Here is a 20,575-nt window from a genome sequence, read left to right on the forward strand (position 1 = left end):
GGGTTAATGGAATATTGTGCAAAAAGAGCAAGTCCCTGAGATCAGCAACAAACGGAATGTAAACATTATGCTATAATGAGAGGTGTGGATGGTACTGAGACCTGGGTGTGTGAAGTGTATGTGTGTTGAGTCCGGTTGTACAGATCAGTCACTCAGTTGTGTGTAAGTGTGTGTGTGTGTGTGTGTGTGTGTGTGTGTGTGTGTGTGTGAGAGAGAGAGAGAGAGTTCAGTCCAGATGTTTGTTCAGGAGCCTGATGGCTTGCGGGAAAAAACTGTTAGGAGGGTGAAGTATGTGTGTGAGGGGTGTGTGTGGTCATCCACAATGCTGTGTGCTTTGCGGATGCAGTGTGTGGTGTAAATGTCCATGATAGAGGGGAGAGAGACTCGATGATCTTCTCAGCTGTTCTCACTATCCTCTGTAGGGTCTTGCGATCCGAGACGGTGCAATTCCCAAACCAGGCAGTGATGCAGCTGCTCACAATGCTCTCGATGGTCCCTCTGTAGAACATGGTCAGGATGGGGGGAGGGAGGTGGGCTTTCCTCAGCCTTCTCAGGAAGTAGAGACGCTGCTGGGCTTTCTTGGTGATGGAGCTGGTGTTAAGTGACCAGGTGAGGTTATCCGCCAGATGAACACCAAGGAATTTGGTGCTCTTGACGATCTCCACTGAAGATCCATCGATGATCAGTGGAGAATGGTCACTCTGTGCTCTTCTGAAGTCAACAACCATCTCTTTGGTTTTGTCCACGTTCCGAGACAGGTTGTTGGCTCCACACCAGGCTGTTAGCCGTTGCACCTCCTCTCTGTATGCTGACTCGTCGTTCTTGCTGATTAGACCCACCACGGTCGTGTCATCAGCAAACTTGATGATATGATTCGAGCTGTGCATTGGTGCACAGTCGTGAGTCAGCAGAGTGAACAGCAGTGGACTGAGCACACAGCCCTGAGGGGCCCCAGTGCTCAGTGTCGTGGCGCTGGAGATGCTGTTCCCGATCCGGACTGACTGAGGTCTCTCGGTCAGGAAGTCCAGGATCCAGTTGCAGAGAGAGGTGTTCAGGCCCAGTAGGCTCAGCTTCTCGATCAGGTGCTGGGGAATGATTGTGTTGAATGCTGAACTGAAGTCTATGAACAGCATCCTTACATAAGAGTCCTTGTTATCCAGATGGGTGAGGGCCAGATGGAGGGTTGTGTAGATGGCATCGTCCGTGGAGCGGTTTGGACGATACGCAAACTGCATGGGGTCCAGTGAGGGTGGGAGTTGGGTCTTTACGTGCCTCATGACAAGCCTCTCGTCATCATGATGGGTGTGAGTGCAACGGGACGATAGTCATTGAGGCAGGACACAGAAGACTTCTTCGGCACAGGAATAATGGTCGTCGTCTTGAGGCACGAAGGAAGAGTGGCGCTGCTCAGGGAGATGTTGAAGATGTCAGTGAAGACATCTGCTAGTTGTTCTGCACATTCCCTGAGCACTCTGCCAGGAATGTTGTCAGGTCCAGCAGACTTCCATGGGTTAACTCTGCATAGAGTTTTCCTCACTTCAGCTGTGGTTAGACAGAGCACCTGGTCACTGGGAGGAGGGATTGTCTTCCTCGCCACCACGTTGTTCTGCACCTCAAACCGGGCGTAGAAGTCGTTCAGCGCATCTGGAAGGGAGGCGTCACGGTCACAAGCAGGTGATGTGGTCTTGTAATTTGTGATCGCCTGGATGCCCTGCCACATGCGCCGGGTGTCTCCGCTGTCCTGGAAGTGGCCATGGATTCTCTTGGCGTGTGCGCGCTTCGCCTCTCTGATAGCACGAGACAGTTTGGCCCTTGCTGTTTTTAAGGCCGTCTTGTCCCCTGCTCTGAAGGCAGAGTCTCTTGTTTTTAGCAGCGCACGAACCTTGGCGGTCATCCATGGCTTCTGGTTGGAGCGTATAGTGATGGTCTTGGAGGTAGTCACGTCATCAATGCATTTGCCGATGTAACTGGTCACTGTTGACGTGTACTCCTCCAAGTTGATGAATTCGCCACTGGTTGCAGCTTCCCTGAACATGTCCCAGTCAGTGCATTCAAAACAGTCCTGGAGAGCAGACATGGATCCTGCTGACCAGGTTCTAACTTGTTTTTGAGCAGGTCTTGAACGCCTGCTGAGTGGTCTGTATGCTGGGATCAACATAACAGAGATGTGGTCTGAGTACCCGAGGTGGGGGCGGGGCTTCGCCCGGTATGCGCCCCGGATGTTTGTGTAAACAACATCCAGCGTGTTTTCTCCTCTGGTTGCAAAGTCCACATTCTGATATAATTTGGGAAGCACAGTCCTGAGATTTGCATGATTAAAATCTCCGGCGACTATAAACAGTCCGTCAGGGTGTGTGTTTTGAAGTCCGCTAATGGTCCCGTAGAGCACACTGAGCGCTTTCCTTAGCATTAGCGCTAGGTGGTATGTACACTCCGAGCACAATAGCGGTGGAGGTACGTGTTGATACAATAAATGTTGGCACTATGACTGGTAAAGGGAGAGAGATAGCTGATATGATGGAGAGGAGAAAGGTAGAGATGTTGTGTGTTCAGGAGACCAAGTGGAAAGGGAGTAAGAGCAGGAACATTGGAGGTGTTTAAACTGTTCTATCATGGTGTGGATGGAAAGAGAAATGTTGTAGGGGGGATTCTGAAGGAAGAGTACAGTAAGAGTGTAGTGGAGGTGAAGAGAGTTTCTGATAGGGTGATGATCGTGAAGCTGGAAGTTGAAGGGATGATGATAAATGTCATCAGTGCTTATGCTTCACAAATCGGCTGTGAGATGGAGGAGAAGAAAGATTCTGAAGTGAATTAGATGAAGTGGTAGAAGGTGTACCTAGAAATGAACGATTGGTGATTGGGGCAGACTTTAATGGGCATGTAGGTGAAGGGAACAGAGGTGATGAGGAGGTGATGGTAGGTATGGCTTTAAGGAGAGGAATGTGGAAGAGCAGATGGTGGTAGATTTTGCAAAAAGGATGGAAATGGCAGTGGTGAACACGTATTTTAAGAAGAAGGAGGATCATAGGGTGGATGTGACAGAGTGAACTGTCCCTATGGCGGGCATGACAATACACACAACACTTTTACTTCTGCTCTGGTTCTTGCTACAGCGCTGTGGGTGCACACACACGCCAGGTAGCACGCCGCTCGCAAACACACACGCACACGCGCGCGCGCACACACACACACACACACACACACACACACACACACACACACACACACACACACACACACACACACACACACACACACACACACACACACACACACACACACGGAAGGACTTCCTAAAACTTTGTGTGCTCACCTGTTAGCTGCGTCGGTCTTCCGGGTTGGGTTTGGATGGCAGCCAATCGGAGCGAGCTGAATAGCGGCCGGCTTTAAAGGGCCAGCGCTGCGTCGCGCATGCGCAGTAAACCCGGAAGTCGGCAAGCTTATGTTGAAGGGACATTTTTTTTTGTGTGATTATTATTATTGTTATTATTATTGATTTTGTGAATTTCTGTTATTAGTATTATTAGTGCTATTATTAGTATTATTATTGTTGTCATGTTTATTTATTTATTATGATATTCACAATGTTATTAAGCCATTTTGTGACTGGCTACAAAATACCAAAACCCTTTGGGTAAAATGGTTGTGTCCAAGGGGCGGGGCTTACACTATATAAACCAGCCTCCCACTATAATACAGTGTGGAGTCGTAGGAGTGGTGCATTGTGGAGATAACAGAGGCTGAGAACTATTGTAGTGAATGCACATGAGCAGGTGCGCCTATTTGGTATATAGTTTTCTTTACTTTCCCTGTAATTGTCTTTGTTTTGTTATTTTGCCACTTTTTCTTTTCTGGGGTATTGTATATATTTTGGACTTTGCACTTGAGCACGCTGTAAATAAACACCACTTTACACGGAACATCACAGCGAGTATTGCCATCATTTGGGTAGAAGGCGAACCAGTAAGGCCGCTCTACCACAGTGACCTATAAGAGTGGAGGAAGGTGCACACAGGTGAATTATGTTCTCTTAGGAGATGCAACCTGAAGGAGATTGAGACTGTAAGGTGTTGGCAGGGGACAGTGTAGCTAGACAGTATCGGATGGTGGTCTGTAGGATTGTTTTGAAGGTGAAGAAGAAGAAAAACCGAAAAGAAGAATAAGATGGTGGAAACTGAATGAGGAAGACTGTAGTGTGAGGTTTAGGGAAGAGGTTAGACAGAGGCTCGGTGGTGGTGAAGAGGTGCTGGATAATTGGGAAACTACTGCAGGAGTGATGAGGGAGGCAGCTAGAAAAGTACTTGGTGTGACATCTGGAAATAGAAAGGAAGACAAAGAGACATGGTGGTGGAATGAGGACATGCAGGAGAGCATAAGGGGAAAGAGGTTAACAAAACAGAAGTAGGATCGACAGGGTGATGAGAAAAATAGGCAGGAGTACAAGGAGATGCAGCAGCAGGTAAAGAGGGATGTGGCGAAAGCCAAGAAAAAGGCATATGAGGAGCTGTAGGAGAGGTTGAAGGAGAAAAGGATTTGTACCGATTGGCCAGGCAGAGGGACCGAGCTGGGAAGGATGTGCTGCAAGTAAGAGCAATAAAGAAAGGAGATGGAAATGTGTTGACTAGTGAGGAGAGTGTGTTGAGAAGATGAAGGAAGCATTTTGAGCAGCTGATGAACGAGGAAAATAAAAGAGAGAGAGGGTTGGATGGTGTGAAGATGGTGAAGCAGGAAGTGGATAGGATTAGTAAAGAGGAAGTGAGAACAGCGGTTAGGAGGATGAAGAGTGGAAAGTTGGTTGGACCAGATGACATACCGGTAGAAGCGTGGAGATGTTTAGGAGAGATGCAGTGGAGTTTTTAACCAGATTGTATAACAGGATTCTGGAAGGTGAGAGGATGCCTGAGGAATGGAAAACGAGTGTGCTGGTACTGATCTTTAAGCATAAGGGAGATGTTCAGACCTGCAGTAACTACAGAGGATACACCATGAAGTTATGGGAAAGAGTAGTGGAAGCCAGGCTGAGAGAAGAGGTGACCATCTGTGAGCAGCAGTATGGTTTCATGCCGAGGAAGAGCACCAAAGACACCTTATTTGCTTTGAGAATGTTGATAGAGAAGTATAGAGAAGGACATAGGGAGTTACATTGTGTATTTGTGGATTTAGAGAAGCATACGAAAGAATGGAGAGAGGAGTTGTGGTATTGTATGAGGAAGTCAGGTTTGTCAGAGAAGTATGTGAGGGTGGTGCAGGACATGTATGAGGACAGTGTGACAGCAGTGAAGTGTGCAGTAGGAACGACAGACTGGTTCAAGGTGAAGGTTGGACTGCATCAAGGATCGGCCCTGAGCCCTTTCCTGTTTGCAGTGGTGATGGACAGGTTGACGGACAAGGTCAGACAGGAGTCTCCGTGGACTATGATGTTTGAGGATGATATTGATTTGTGATTTGTGGTGAGAGTAGTGAGCAGGTTGAGAAGAGTCTGGAGGGGTGGAGGTATGCACTGGAGAGAAGGGGAATGAAAGTGAGTAGGAGTAAGACAGAGTACGTGTGTGAATAAGAGGGAGGGCAGTGAAGTGGTGCGGTGCGGTTGCAGGGAGAAGAGGTGGAGAAGGTGGAGGAGTTCAGGTACCTGGGGTCAACAGTGCAATGTAATGGAGAGTGTGTTAGGGAAGTAAAGATAGAGTGCAAAAGAGTGGGTGGAGTAGAGTGATAGCTGGAGTGATTTGTGATAGAAGAGTATCTGTGAGAGTAAAAGGGAAAGTTTATAGGACTGTGGTGAGACCTGAGATGTTGTATGGATTAGAGACAGTGGCATTGAGTAAAAGGCAGGAGGCGGAGCTGGAGGTAGCAGAGCTGAAGATGTTAAGGTTTTCGTTGGGAGTGACGAGGATGGACAAGATTAGAAATTGGTTTATTAGAGGGACAGCGCATGTTGGATGCTTTGGTGACAAGGTGAGGGAGGTGAGATTGATATGGTTTGGACATGTGCAGAGGAGGGACATGGGGGTATATTGGTAGGAGAATGCTGAGGATTCAGGAAACACCAGGAAGGAGGAAAAGAGGAAGACCAAGGAGGAGGTTCATGGATGTGGTGAGGGAAGACATGCAGGTAGATGTTGTGAAAGAGGCAGATGTAGAGGACAGGGTGGTATGGAGACGGATGATCCACTGTGGAGACTCCTAATGGGTGCAGCCGAAAGAAAAAGAAGAAGAAGACGACGACTTAAAAGCACAATTATTATTGATTTGATTAGGGGCTTTTCACAGCATGTTTATATTTTCTACTATTTCTAATAATAACATATAATTAAAGGTAAATTTGAAAGTTTCAGAGAATCTGGAACAATCTCTATGGGTAAGGGTCAAGGACAGAAAACCATACTGGATGCCCGTGATCTTTAAGCCCTTAGACGGCACTGCATCACATACAGGAATGCTACTGTAATGGAAATCACAACATGGGCTCAGGAATACTTCCAGAAAACATTGTCGGTGATCACAATCCACCTTGCCATTCGCCGTCGCCGGCTAAAACTTTATAGGTAAAAAAAAAAGTTATATCTAAGCATGATCCAGAAGCTCAGGTGTTTTCTCTGGGCCAAGGCTTATTTAAAATGGACTGTGGCAAAATGGAGAACTGTTCTGTGGTCAGAAGAATCAAAATTTGAATTTCAAGACAGAGGACATGTGTGTGAATGAGAGGAAGGGCAGTGGAGGGGTGCGGTTGCAGGGAGAAGAGGGGGAGAAGGTGGAGGAGTTTAAGTACCTGGGGTCAACAGTGCAAAGTAATGGAGATTGTGTTAGAGAAGTGAAGAAATATACTTACATATTTATCTGCACTTGTCAATTAATTGCTACTTCTGGTTGATGCTAAACTGCATCTGTCTGTCTGTCTGTCCAGACCCTATTCTTTCCTGTGGACCTGCCTGATCTACAGTATTTCTGTTGGAAGAAATTGATGCAATTAGTTTGTCATCATGTATTTGTACTCCAGTTTTAAAAAAGTGTTTATTATTTACTTATTTTTAGCTCAGTTATTCATAACTACTCTGCATTAACGCCATACAGTCATCACACACTTTTGCACATCAAAATCATTTGTGGATATAGCCACAATAGACTCACACAATGATATTAATACTAACACCAGTCGCTTCTGATTGTAAGGCATATGCTGACTTGCATCAGTAAAGACTTCCACATTTCCTACTCTGTTTGAATTGTGATGTGTGTTCTTAGTTATGCAAAGTCTCTAGATCAGTCCCACATTTGGTCCTGTGTTTAAAGGTCATTTCATTCACCACTGTTTTCACTTTTGTGTTTGATTAATGTGTATAAATACACCTTTGTTTTTTTTTTTACATTTTTTTCAGCAAAGTGACACACTGAGTTGTAACATTCATAGTTTCACATTGTAGCACATTGACTTGATCCTTGAGAAACATTGTTTCACTGTAATCTGTATTACAGTGAAGAAACTTCATTTGTATCTGCATTATCTTTTACATTTTTCCTAATCTGTCTAAAATATTTGTATATAGTACAATTGTTTAACCAAGTTGTAGTTTAGTCTAAACAGGTCATGTGATTTCAGAGAAATCTAGTTTTATCTTACGTCTAAACAGGTCATGTGATTTCAGAGAAATCCAGTTTTATCTTTAAGTCTAAACAGGTCATGTGATTTCAGAGAAATCCAGTTTTGTTTTCAAGTCTAAACAGGTCATGTGATTTCAGAGAAATCCAGTTATTTTTGTTAAACCTAAACAAGTCACGTGATTTCAAAGAAACCTGTTTAATCCATAGCAATGCAGCAGGTCATTACATACAGAAAGATTTCACAACAAACAGACAGCAGAAATCTGAACTAAATCTGAAATAAATCATTTGCACCATGAACCTTAATGCGTCTGTTTATGATGTATGTGAAGTACATTATGTTCATCATATGTGTTTAAAGAAGTAATGCAGATCAAATACTGATTTGTTTTCAGTTTTTTTAGTTCTATGTTTTACTGTTTACTTCTACTCTTAAATAAGCATTAAATAATGCACATATTAAGCATTACTGGTATTAATTAATATTATGCACCAGGAATTCTCAAAGTCTGGTCTGCATGAGGAAACAGCACTGTTGTTGTGAAGTTAAAATTTGATAAACTGCAGAGTGAAAGTATAAAACCAAGACTAGTCTTTTATTTTTAACAGGGTTTAGAAACATATTTAGTATTGTCCAAACACAAAACCCAGCTTCAGTACCTAAAAATAGTAGAAGGAGACATGTAAGAAGTAAAATTCCTAACAGTCAGGAGTTTTTTTTAAATATTTCTGTTTTAAGTAGAACAATATGGAAATTGGGAAAACACCCATATCCTGCTCTAAACACAGAACATTACATTAAAATCTGGTCTTATATATTAAATATCCAACTATAAAATACTGCTATAAACTACCTGTTCTGTGAGTTTGCTATTGTCTACTATCTGTAATATTTTAATCTGTAGTCAATACATTACAAATGCAAATGTTGACAGTAGAACCCATTTAAAATATTTTTTTGCTCATTTTTTATTAATTTATTCTGTTCTATATTTTCTACAATACTTTCTTTTTTCATGGTAACATCTACTTTCCACTGATTATTTATAGCTTTTCATATGTTTTACTTGCTAAATGTTGTTTAAGGTTTGGGTGGAGCTTGGAGTAAGAACAAAAAGAGTAAAGATATTTCCTGATTTGTGAGCAGATTTGATCGTGATCTGTAAGAGAGAGAAGTGTTCCATTGTTACTCCTTATTAGATTTGAGCTTTTACACTAAAGGTGAGTGTTTGTTTTATAATAGAACTGATTTATTAAAGTGACTAGTTTACTGCTGTTCTCAAACACCTCATGGAAAAAAATTCTGGTATTGTGAATTTTTATATATGTATTAACTTTTATTTGATTTTATTTGATTGTTTTAGAGACGTGCACATTAAAATTAATATCACTATTTTAAATTAAAAATCAACAGTAGATCTTGTAGCTGTGTTTAAGTGACAATAACAGCCTTTTTACACACAGCTTCATAAGCATCTCCAGATTTGGGACAAAGTTGCTGTGTAGCTAAAAAAAAAGTTAGCGAGAATAATAATAATAGACAAAAAGACATCAGTTTGCTACAGAGAATAAAGATTGTAGAGTGATGAGTCCAGATAGACCTTGTCCCACATCCAAGTCAAGTCAAGTCAGGTTTATTTGTATAGCGCTTTTCACAACAGACATTGTCTCAAAGCAGCTTTACACAAATCAACAGTGATGGTGAATGGTGTGAATTTGTCCCTGATGAGCAGCCGTGGCGACTGTGGCAAGGAAAAACTCCCTTAGATGTTATGAGGAAGAAACCTTGAGAGGAACCAGACTCAAAAGGGGAACCCATCCTCATTTTGGGTGACATCAAGAGTTTGATCATAAATCTTTCAACAATACAGAACACTGGACAGTGAGAACTAACATGATTACTGGAGTATAAGATTATAAGTGATGTTCTTTCTGCAGTCTTATACAGTCTATATGGTCAGTAGCTCCGAGTTTTATGAGCTCAGCATTTGTGATCACCACAGATCCAGCATCAGCTTCTCCATGCCAGAGCCTTTAAACACTCCAGGAGGACCAATGTCAAAACTCCACACATGTAGTGGGATCCCAATGGCACTGGTACGTCTCTAGATGGTTCGGGATGTTTGTGAGTTCGGCATCTACTTCTTCAAAGGTCCGTAATCATCACGAGGTGGGAGATGACTGGAGCTGGCCAAACCTCTGGGTGTCTCGGGATGGAGAGAGAAAGAGAAGCAGTGGAGAGGAATTAGCGTAGCTGCTGTTCATGATATTAACAGCACAAGTTGATAATGTGCATGTGATCAGATGTTCTGGAGCACAAGGTTATGATATGTGATGTGAGTTATGTGTAGGCTTTGCTAAAAAGATCGTCTCAAGGTTACGAACGTAACCCTAGTTCCCCGAGGGAACGAGACGCTGCGTCGAAACGCTATGGGAACGCCCCTGTGTGACCACGCTCTGAACCACGTGTGAAATCTAGCCAATAGGCAAGCCGTGACGTCATAGACAGGCGACGTCGCGTAAACCAGGAAGCTACAAGATGGCTGTGCGGTGGTAGCGACATTAGCTTCTGCAAAGAGAGAAGGTAAGCGCCGCAGGGATGCAGGGAGTGTGGCCGGAGGCGCGGCGTCTCGTTCCTCGGGGAACTAGGGTTACGTTCGTAACCTTGAGACGTTCCCTTCAGGAACTCGAGCTGCGTCGAACGCTATGGGAACGAGTGTCCAATCACGCCACACTGACCAGACCCTGCCAAAGAGTGAGGGCCTCGGCACCAGCACGCAGGACAGAGGAGCCCGGGGTGGCTCCGAGGTCGAGGCCATAGAACCTGACAAAGGCCAGCGGGGTGGACCAACCCGCAGCGTCACAGACGTCCCGGAGCAACACTCATGTGCACCCGGCTGCAGAGGCCGCCACACTCCGGCGGGGCGAGCCCTGACCGCAATCGGAGCGGGGACCAGGACTCGCAGCCGAACAACTGCACCAACCACCTCCAAGGACTCGTCCTGTGGAGATAAGCACCCAGTGCCCGCACTGGACACAGCCGGGTCTCGTAACCCCTGGTTGGGGGCCATAACAGAGGAGGGCAGAATGCCTGTAACACGACACATCGTGTGGGAGCACCCGGCCACGTGTAAGAACACTCTGGCCATGCCAGGGGGGCAACTCCAGGTGGGGCGAGGCAACTGCCAAGTCCCAGACAGGCACTCCGAGTCGTGTCCCGGGCCACAGCCTCCGGGCGCCGCGGAGGAAACGTGTCACCAATGGGACCTACCCAGCGAACACGGAAACCCTCAGGGTCGAAGGGGTTAACCCTGCGGCAAACTGTACCTGCAAAAACACCAGAACTGAACCGACCGGGCAGTCATCTGGGCCCAAGTCATGGTGCTCACACCGTGACGCGAACAGTCGTCCATCGTGCGGCGTACGACCTCCTCATGGAGGGAGCTCTGGAGTGGAGAGGGGCCTCTACTACCTCGGTAGAGAACAGCCGCTACAAACCGTGTCCCCTCAGGGGCCACAGGCTCCACAACACCGGGCGGGGGTGAACCAGGGTTCCGCCTGCCCACAAGGTGCTACCTGGAGAAGACGGTGCTACCGGCAAAACTTTCCCAGAACTCCCGAGAGCAGCGCAATCGGGGGAAAGGCGTACAGGCGTAGCCTCGGCCAAGACCGTCCCACGGCAGCCACTGTCTCGACAGGGCGTCTGCTCAGACATCCAACCGTCCCGGGATGTAACCGGCTCTAAATGAGAGGAGTTCGTCCCGGGACCACAAGAGGACCCCCTGCGCCCGTTGCTCACAAGGGCGAGACCGAGGACCCCCCGGTGGATGATGTACGAGACCACCGCAGCATTGTCCGAGCGGACCAACACATAGCGACCTCTAAGGACTGGGAGGAAGTGTTGTAACCCCAACAACACTGCCAGCACCTCCCGGCAACCTACAGTTGTGTTCAAAATTATTTAACCCCCACTGAAATTGATTGTTTTGGTCGGTTTGACATTGATTATGATCATTCAGTCATCCTGCTTACAATTAAATCAAAGAGGCACGTGTAGGTCAGACAAATATAACATAACATTTATAATGAAATAACCACAAATGTCTTTCCTGAGCTCACATCATTATCAGTTTTATTCAACCCCCAAGTGACATTCAATCTTAGTACTTAGTACAACATCCTTTTACAGTTATAACAGCTTTTAAACGTGAAGCATAGCTTGACACAAGTGTCTTGAAGCGATCTACGGGTATCTTCGCCCATTCATCATGGGCAAAAGCCTCCAGTTCAGTCACATTCTTAGGCTTGTGCACTGCAACTGCTTTCTTTAAGTCCCACCAGAGGTTCTCAATCGGATTTAAGTCTGGTGACTGCGATGGCCACTTCAAAATGTTCCAGCCTTTAATCTGCAACCATGCTCTAGTGGACTTGGAGGTATGCTTGGGATCATTGTCCTGTTGAAAGGTCCAACGTCTTCCAAGCCTCAGGTTTGTGATGGACTGCATCACATTGTCATCCAATATCTCCTGGTACTGAAGAGAATTCATGGTACCTTGCACACGCTGAAGCTTCCCAGTACCTGCAGAAGCAAAACAGCCCCAAAGCATGATTGACCCCCCGCCATGCTTCACAGTAGGCAAGGTGTTCTTTTCTTCATAGGCCTTGTTCTTCCTCCTCCAAACATAGCGTTGATCCATGGGCCCAAACAGTTCTAATTTTGTTTCATCAGTCCACAGAACACTATCCCAAAACTTCTGTGGTTTGTCCACATGACTTTTGGCATACTGCAGTCGACTCTTCTTATTCTTTGGGGACAGCAAGGGGGTGCGCCTGGGAGTTCTGGCATGGAGGCCTTCATTACGCAGGGTGCGCCGTATTGTCTGAGCAGAAACTTCAGTACCCACATCTGACAAATCTTTTCTCAGTTCCTCAGCAGTCACACGGGACTTTTCTCCACTCTACGCTTCAGGAGCGCACAGCAGTCGAAGTCAGCATCTTCTTTCTGCCACGACCAGGTAGCGTTTCAACAGTGCCCTTTGCCTTGAATTTGCGAATGATGCTTCCTATGGTGTCTCTTGGTATGTTTAACATCTTTGCAATCTTCTTATAGCCATTGCCCTTCCTGTGAAGAGTAATCACCTGTTCTCTTGTCTTCCTGGACCATTCTCTTGACCTCACCATGTTTGTAACCACACCAGTAAATGTCTAGAAGGAGCTGAGTATCACAGTCATTTTAAAGCTGCCTAATTGGTGCTTATTAGGCTTTATTGCTGCTCCCTGATATCCACAGGTGTTTTCAATACCTGATTGAAAACACTTCATTGAACCTCTGTTCTTCAGAGTGGTAGTCTTTAAGGGGTTGAATAATTATGTCAATGAAGAATTCACAAAAGAAACATTTACTACTGTATTACAAAACTAATTGATGTCATTTTAGTTGCATATGGTTCTTTAAGAAGTCCTTGAAGGATTTCATTCTGAATACAATTACAAATGTACACTAAATTCCCTAAAACCATTTACAGCATTGGGGGTTGAATAATTTTGAACACAACTGTACCTGGGGTCAACAGTGCAGAGTAATGGAGAGTGTGTTAGAGAAGTGAAGAAATATACTTACATATTTATCTGCACTTGTCAATTTGCACAGTTGCTACTTTTGGTAGATGCTAAACTGCATTTGTCTGTCTGTCTGTCCAGACCCTTTTCTTCCCTGTGGACCTGCCTGATCTACAGTATTTTTATTGAAATGAAATTGATACCATTTGTTTGTCATCATGTATTTGTACTCCAGGTTTTGCAAAGTGTTTATTATTTACTTAATTTCAGCTCAGTTATTCATACCTACTCTGCATTAACCCCATACAGTCATCACACACTTTTGCACTTAAAAGTCCATTGTGGATATAGCCACAATGTAATTTTGTGTTGTTTTAAGGAGCAGATTGACTTGGTCCTTGAGAAACATTGTTTGTTTCACTGTAATCTATATCATCTGGAAGTGGGTAGAATGAAAATAAAAGAAACTTGATTTGTATCTGCATTATATTTTACATTGTTATACATTGTTTCAGGCAATTTGTATTTTAGGCTAAACAGACTGAAATCCAGTTTTTTTCTTAAAGTCAAGTTAACAGGTCATGTGATTTCAGAGAAATCAGCTTTCTTTAAGCCTAAACAGGTCATGTGATTTCAGAGAAACCTGTCTGATTTTTTTTAAACCGTAGAAATGCAGCAGACCGTTACATTCAGAAAGATTTCACAACAAAAAGGCAGCAGAAATCTGAACTAAATCTGAACTAAATCTCTTTGGTCTTGGCCATAGTGGAGTTTGGAGTCTGAGTGTTTGAGGTTGTGGACAGGTGTCTTTTATACTGATAACGAGTTCAAACAGGTGCCATTAATACTGATAAAAAGTGGAGGACAGAGAAGCCTCTTAAAGGAGAAGTTACACGTCTGTGAGAGACAGAAATCTTGCTTTTTTGAAGGTGACCAAATACTTATTTTCTACCATAATTTGCAAATAAATTCTTTAAAAATCAGACCATGTGATTTTCTGGATTTTATTTCTCATTTTGTCTCAGAGTTGAAGTGTATCGATGATAAAAATTACAGGCCTCTCATCTGTTTAAGTGAGAGAACCTGCACAATTGGTGGCTGAATAAATACTTTTTTGCCCCACTGTACCTGTGCCTTTATTGAGTTATCCTGCTTTGTGAAATACCTCAAGAGTATAAACGCAGTTGTTCATTGTGTTTTTCATGAGCATGAGGAAACAGCACTGTTGTTGTGAAGTTCAAATTTAATAAACTGCAGTGTGAAAGTATAAAACCTAGACTATTCTTTTTTTTTTATTATTGATGTTTTCAAGTAGAACAATATGGAGATTGGTATAAGACCCATATCCTGCTCTAAACACAGAACATTAAATTAAAATCTGCTCTTATATAAAAAATATCCAACTATAAAATACTGCTATAAAGTACCTGTTCTGTGAGTTTGCTATTGTCTACTATCTGTAATATTTTAATCTGTAGTCAATACATTACAAATGCAAATTTTGACAGTAGAACCCTTTTAAAATATTCTATTTCTCTAATTTAATTGTATTTCTTAAAGATTTTTTCTGTTCTATATTTTCTACAATACTTTTTCTGCTCATGGTTACATCTAATTTCCACTGATTATTTATAGCTCTTCATATGTTTTATCTGGTAAATGTTGTTTAAGGTTTGGGTGGAGCTTGGACTAAGAACAAAAAGAGTAAAGATATTTCCTGATTTGTGAGCAGATTTGATTGTGATCTGTAAGAGAGAGAAGTGTTCCATTGTTACTCCTTATTAGATTTGAGCTTTTACACTAAAGGTGAGTGTTTGTTTTATAAAAGAACTGATTTATTAAAGTGACTAGTTTACTGCTGTTCTCAAACACCTCATGGAAAAAAATTCTGGTATTGTGATTTTTTATACATGTATTAACTTTGATTTGATTTTATTTTATTTGATTGATACTGATTATAAACATGATCAGGTATTATTTAGTTATTTTAACGTGTGCAGTGTGTAGCTTCTTATTTATTAAACTATGTTGAAAGACATATCCAGAGGAAGTGGACAGAGATGTGTTTCTGCGTTTCACATTAAAATTAATATCACCATTTTAAATTAAAAATCAACAGTAGATCTTGTAGCTGTGTTTAACAGTGACAATAACAGCACTTCCACACACAGCTTTATAAGCATTTGAGACAAAGTTGCTGTGTAGCTAAAAAAAAAGTTAGCGAGAATAATAATAGACAAAAAGTTTCAGTTTGCTACAGAGAATAAAGATTGTAGAGTGATGAGTCCAGATAGACTTTGTCCCACAGCGATGGGCATGTCAGGGTCAGAAGAGAAGCTGATGAAGCAATGCAGCAGTCATATATGAATTTGATTTGAATTTAGAGTGCTAAACTTGAATTTATATACTGTAAATACAGAAGTGAACCAGAACTGTATTTCAGTTTCACACCAGAACCCAGGAGATAAGGTTCTTTACTGGTGGTGGTGTGGAGTAAAGTCCTGATCTGCTCTTACTCTAAAGTTCAGTTACAAAACAGATATCACACACATGTGTACAGTTCTGTAAAAAGAGCAATAACACATCAAAAACTGTTTGTATTACAGTGTTTCTCAGTTGCTTTGCAGCGTTTTTCAGTTTATAAATTTAATTCTCAAAACTACTTGTTCAACCTGCACATCATTTAATCACTTGTGCTCATCAGAAGAACATTTCTTGTGGCTTTGATCAGATTGTGAATGTTTTTCTACATGAATGTAACTGATTGTATAAAAGTGTTTGCTGTTTCCTACATCATCAGTTCTTTATTTTCCTGTTGATCAGAAGATATTCTACTGGTTTCACCTGAATAGTTTTAACCCCAAAAACATCTCAGCATCAGTTCACTGTAAACGTCATTGAGTGTAAAATTATTAAATCAGTTCTCAGAATCCGTCTCTAAAATCTCTATTAAACTTTATTGTGTAAATGTGTTGAACTGATGAATCGTGCAGATGAATGTTGAAGGTCACTAATGAAGGCGAGTGAACGACATCAGATCAACCAATCATCAACCACTTCTCTAAAACAGGTGGAAGGTGAATGTGGTGAATCTTCAGTTGGAGACTGAATACAGACGGAGTAAAACTCAGAATTCTACATTCTGAAAATGAATCAATAAATAAGAAACAAACAAACACTTGTACAGTACAGTAAAAGTCAAGTCAAGTTTATTTCTATTGCGCTTTTTACAACAGACATTGTCTCAAAGCAGCTTTACAGAAATCAACAGTCAGTGTGTGAAAAGTGTGAATCCTGTTTGTCTCCTACAATCAATATAAATCAAATATTCAACAAATATATTAATTTGTGCTGCTGAGATTCATAGATGCCGTAAAAAAGAAATGAAACAGATTTTGAGAAAAGTTCAAACTTTTGCAAGAAATTCAATGTGTTGTGATGTTTGTACACGTTGTTTCGAGAAATGCACTTCACTGGTTTGTAAATATTAAGGATCCAAATGCTCAAAAGCAACTGAGACAAACTGTAAAATGATTGAGAAAGAAAGAGGATAAAATGTGAATATAGCCTGGTTCTACTCTGAAAAGCAGTGAAAGCACATTTCCAAATTTGACACCAAATGTCTTCTTCTTAGCTGCAGAACATCTGAATCTTCAGCAGAGCAGCGCTCCAATAAAATTGTTTTAAAAAGTCTACATAAAGAACACGAGTGAAGAAAAACTTCATCTCAGAGCATCTGAAGTAAATCCAAAATATCAGTAAGTAATCTTTAGGATTTCTTTATTTTTCATTTTTCATTATTGATATTCAAATCTTTTTTCTTTTTTTTATTTAAAAGCTACTTGCAACTGAAAGAGGATCTAAAACTTGAAAAAAAAAAGTGAAGTCTGTTTTTTCTGTATTGTGAGCAGCAAGCTAGTCTGTGGACAATAATAAATACACTTAGCAACAGGCTAGCTAATGTTAGTGATAATGAGAGAGAATAGGTGTGGTGACTTGGTGCAGTGACGGGCAGAACACACGTTTATTTGAGAATTAAAAAAAAATAAAGGGGGATCAAGTGTACTGTTGAAAGGGTTGTGGAGAGTGGCTGTAGCGGGAGAAGGAGTGAGGCTTTCTGGCCACATCTTCAGGCCCTGTTAGGCAAGCTGGCTCTGTCGAGAGCGCCATTGGTGCATGAAAGCCTCCAGCTGTGTCAGCGCAAACTGCCGCAGGACCACAGAGTGTATTCACAATGTTAAAGTGATGCGAGGGTCTGTCAGGAATCTGCTGCTACCGTCTCCACCTAGAGTGTGAGAGAAACAGCCAGCATTATCTGGATACCACAGGCTCCCTGTCTCACTAACTCCATGGTGTCCTTTTGTAAGCGTTGCTCTACTAAAAGACAGTGAGGAACCGCCACTCTCATTTGCCTCCAGCTGTATCTTGTCTGATCTTCCTGCCATTTGCTTTGGGCTCTCTGCATAGGCCACGCCGTCCCTGCGTCATCCTACCGCACCCTGCTGGCAGTTGTTTACGTAGCATTGTGCATGGGGCGGAGGCATGTGGCCACATATTATGGTCATTGTTGTAGCCGTAACAAGGTCCTGTGCCTATATAATAACTAAACCAATACCAATATAAACTCATTTAAAAGTACTTTTTTTACACTTTAAACATCTTTCAGTGTAAGCAGAACACATCCCTCTGTAAATGGAAATGAAACTAGAGGTTTTTGTTTGTTACTTGTTCTATACAGGGAATTCCATGTTGTGAACATGCCTTGAAAGCAGCATTACTATGTCATGTATCATCCTATCCTTGTCACGGCCCCTTTGTCTTGTCCTTTGTTTCATACTGATAGTCTATATCTGTTTCTGTGTACTCCTGATTACTTTGTCTATTTAAACCCTTGTGTTTTGTAGTTCTAGACATATCATGTATAAGCATGTATTATCAACAGTTTTCATCATTTCCATTCTAATTATGATTTTCTCTGAACTTACAGCATATTGACATCAGATCTGTGGAAATGGAGAAAAGAACCATCGTACTGCTGGGGAAGACTGGTGTTGGGAAGAGTGCAACAGGAAACACCATCTTGAGGAGGAACAGATTTGAGTCACGTCGATCCGTAGATTCTGTAACAAAGGAGTGTGCATTTGAGGAGGCAGTAATTCATGGAAAGAGTGTACGTGTAGTTGATACACCAGGATTCTTTGATACAGAAATGTCAGATAAGGAATTAGCCAAAGAGCTAGCCAGGAGTTTTTATCTTTCACAACAAGGGGTTCATGCCTTCCTTTTGGTTATTCCATATGGGACATTTACAAAGCAGGAGGAAGAAATCATTACAAAGGTACAGAAGGTCTTTGGTAAGAAAGTGACTAATCACATGATTATACTTTTCACTAAAGCTGATGGGGTGAAAAATAGTGACATAAAAAATAGCTCTAATGAACACCTGAAAAGAAGTTTACAAAAGTGTGGAGATAGATATCTGATGTTTGACAACACAGCACAAGACAGCACAACACAGGTTACTGATCTTCTAGAAATGATAGAAAGAGTGGTAGAGCATAACAGTGGAAAGAGCTACACCAACAAAGTGTACAAGGCAGCACAAAGATTTGACTTCAAAACATTCTGGAAAAAATTTAAACGATTTTTTCTCAAGCTAGCTGCTAAATTAAAGAAAAAAGCTGATGAGTTTTTTTAAGGGATTTGGGAGCTTGGCTCAAGGGCAGATGTCCGATATAAATATGTGTTGCTTAGGAGATGATGAGGAGAAGCAGCATTTTTTGTAGGAAGTAGTTGTTGGTCTTGTAGTTGGAACAGTAGATTGTGGTATCAGGTGATGTGCACCTGAGGGTTTATCAAAAGTGAGACGTGCACTTCTGGGCAAAGAACTTGTTCAATTTTAGTTAGTGTCATTTAAGAAAAAAAAATTCTGAAAAGAAAAAATCAGCATTACATTACACTTAACTATCATGTTTAGACATATACCAGCTTTGATTAAATCATTTACTTAACATAATGCCATAATAGTAACTACATTTTAGCTGCTAAAAACAAGATACTATTTTTCAATAACACATTTTTCCTGTGTTCTGCTTTAGCCAGTAAAAATATTTCAGTAATAAGGCAAGTTACATGAATGATTTGGAAAATGATAATTAATTAATGAACATTAATGACATTTAGTGGGAATATTAATCTTTGAGTTTAAAACATCCCAATCATATTTTTCATAGTAAACAACAGTAATAAAATAAATCCCTTTGAACATTTTAGTCTGAAATAGTTTGAGGTCAGTTAGAGCTGAAAAGGTTGAGGCTACAGAGGTTGAGGTGACGTTCAGTCATTGTTTCCGGTGTTCAATGGTTATACTGTTCACTTACAAAAAGTAGATTTGAGTACAATCAAGTAAATATGGCATGTTTAAAGAAGCAAATCAACTATAAGTGTTTGTGATTCAGATTTTGTTTTACAATTGCTATTTCTTTGAACATGTTGCTAATAAAATTATATTGGCTGTGCATTTGTTTCTGCACCAAACCTTCTATATAATTTAGTTATAATTTAAACATTTAATCTTTTTATAAACAAGAAATATTCTACAGTCTAATTAAAATAAATCCCTCTACAATAAAGGTACAAAACTTTGTCTTTCGGCTGCTCCCATTAGGGGGCGCCACAGTGGATTATCCGTCTCCATCCCCCCCTGTCCTCTACATCTGCCTCTTTCACACCAACTACCTGCATGTCTTCCCTCACCACATCCATAAACCTCCTCCATGTTCTTCCTCTTTTCCTCCTTCATGGTGTCTCCATCCTCAGCATTCTGCTACTGATATACCCCATGTCCCTCCTCTGCACATGTCCAAACCATCTCAATCTCACCTCCCTCACCTTGTCTCCAAAACGTCCTACATGCGCCGTCCCTCTAATAAACTCATTTCTAATCCTGTCCATCGTCATCACTCCCAACAAACATCTCAACATCTTCAGCTCTGCTACCTCCAGCTCCAACTCCTGTCTTTTACTCAATGCCACTGTCTCTAATCCATACAACATCTCAGGTCTCACCACAGTCCTATAAACTTTCCCTTTCACTCTCACAGATACTCTTCTATCACAAATCACTCCTGCTATCACTCTTCTCCACCCACTCCACCCTGCCTGCACTCTTTTCTTCACTTCTCTAACACACTCTCCATTACTCTGCACTGTTGACCCCAGGTACCTGAACTCCTCCACCTTTTCCACCTCTTCTCCCTGCAACCGCACCCCTCCACTGCCCTCCCTCTCATTCACACACATGTACTCTGTCTTACTCCTACTGACTTTCATTCCTCTTCTCTCCAGCGTGTACCTCCACCTCTCCAGGATCTTCTCCACCTGCTCCCTACTCTCACCACAAATCACAATATCATCCGCA

At 42.1% G+C, this 20,575-nt stretch overlaps 1 protein-coding gene across 1 annotated transcript; it reads left to right on the plus strand.

Moving 5' to 3' along the window:
- The first annotated feature begins 8,587 nt into the window (after window positions 1–8,587).
- LOC124388510 (GTPase IMAP family member 4-like) lies at window positions 8,588–19,673 on the plus strand. The gene is made up of 4 exons (XM_046853209.1): window positions 8,588–8,817; window positions 14,827–14,961; window positions 16,790–16,913; window positions 18,143–19,673. The coding sequence occupies exon 4, from the start codon at window positions 18,167–18,169 to the stop codon at window positions 18,851–18,853; it is 687 nt and encodes a 228-aa protein (XP_046709165.1). The 5' UTR covers window positions 8,588–8,817; window positions 14,827–14,961; window positions 16,790–16,913; window positions 18,143–18,166; the 3' UTR covers window positions 18,854–19,673.
- Window positions 19,674–20,575: the final 902 nt, after the last annotated feature.

The sequence above is a fragment of the Silurus meridionalis genome, chromosome 7 (assembly GCF_014805685.1).
Source record: "Silurus meridionalis isolate SWU-2019-XX chromosome 7, ASM1480568v1, whole genome shotgun sequence".
Lineage (NCBI taxonomy): Eukaryota > Metazoa > Chordata > Actinopteri > Siluriformes > Siluridae > Silurus > Silurus meridionalis.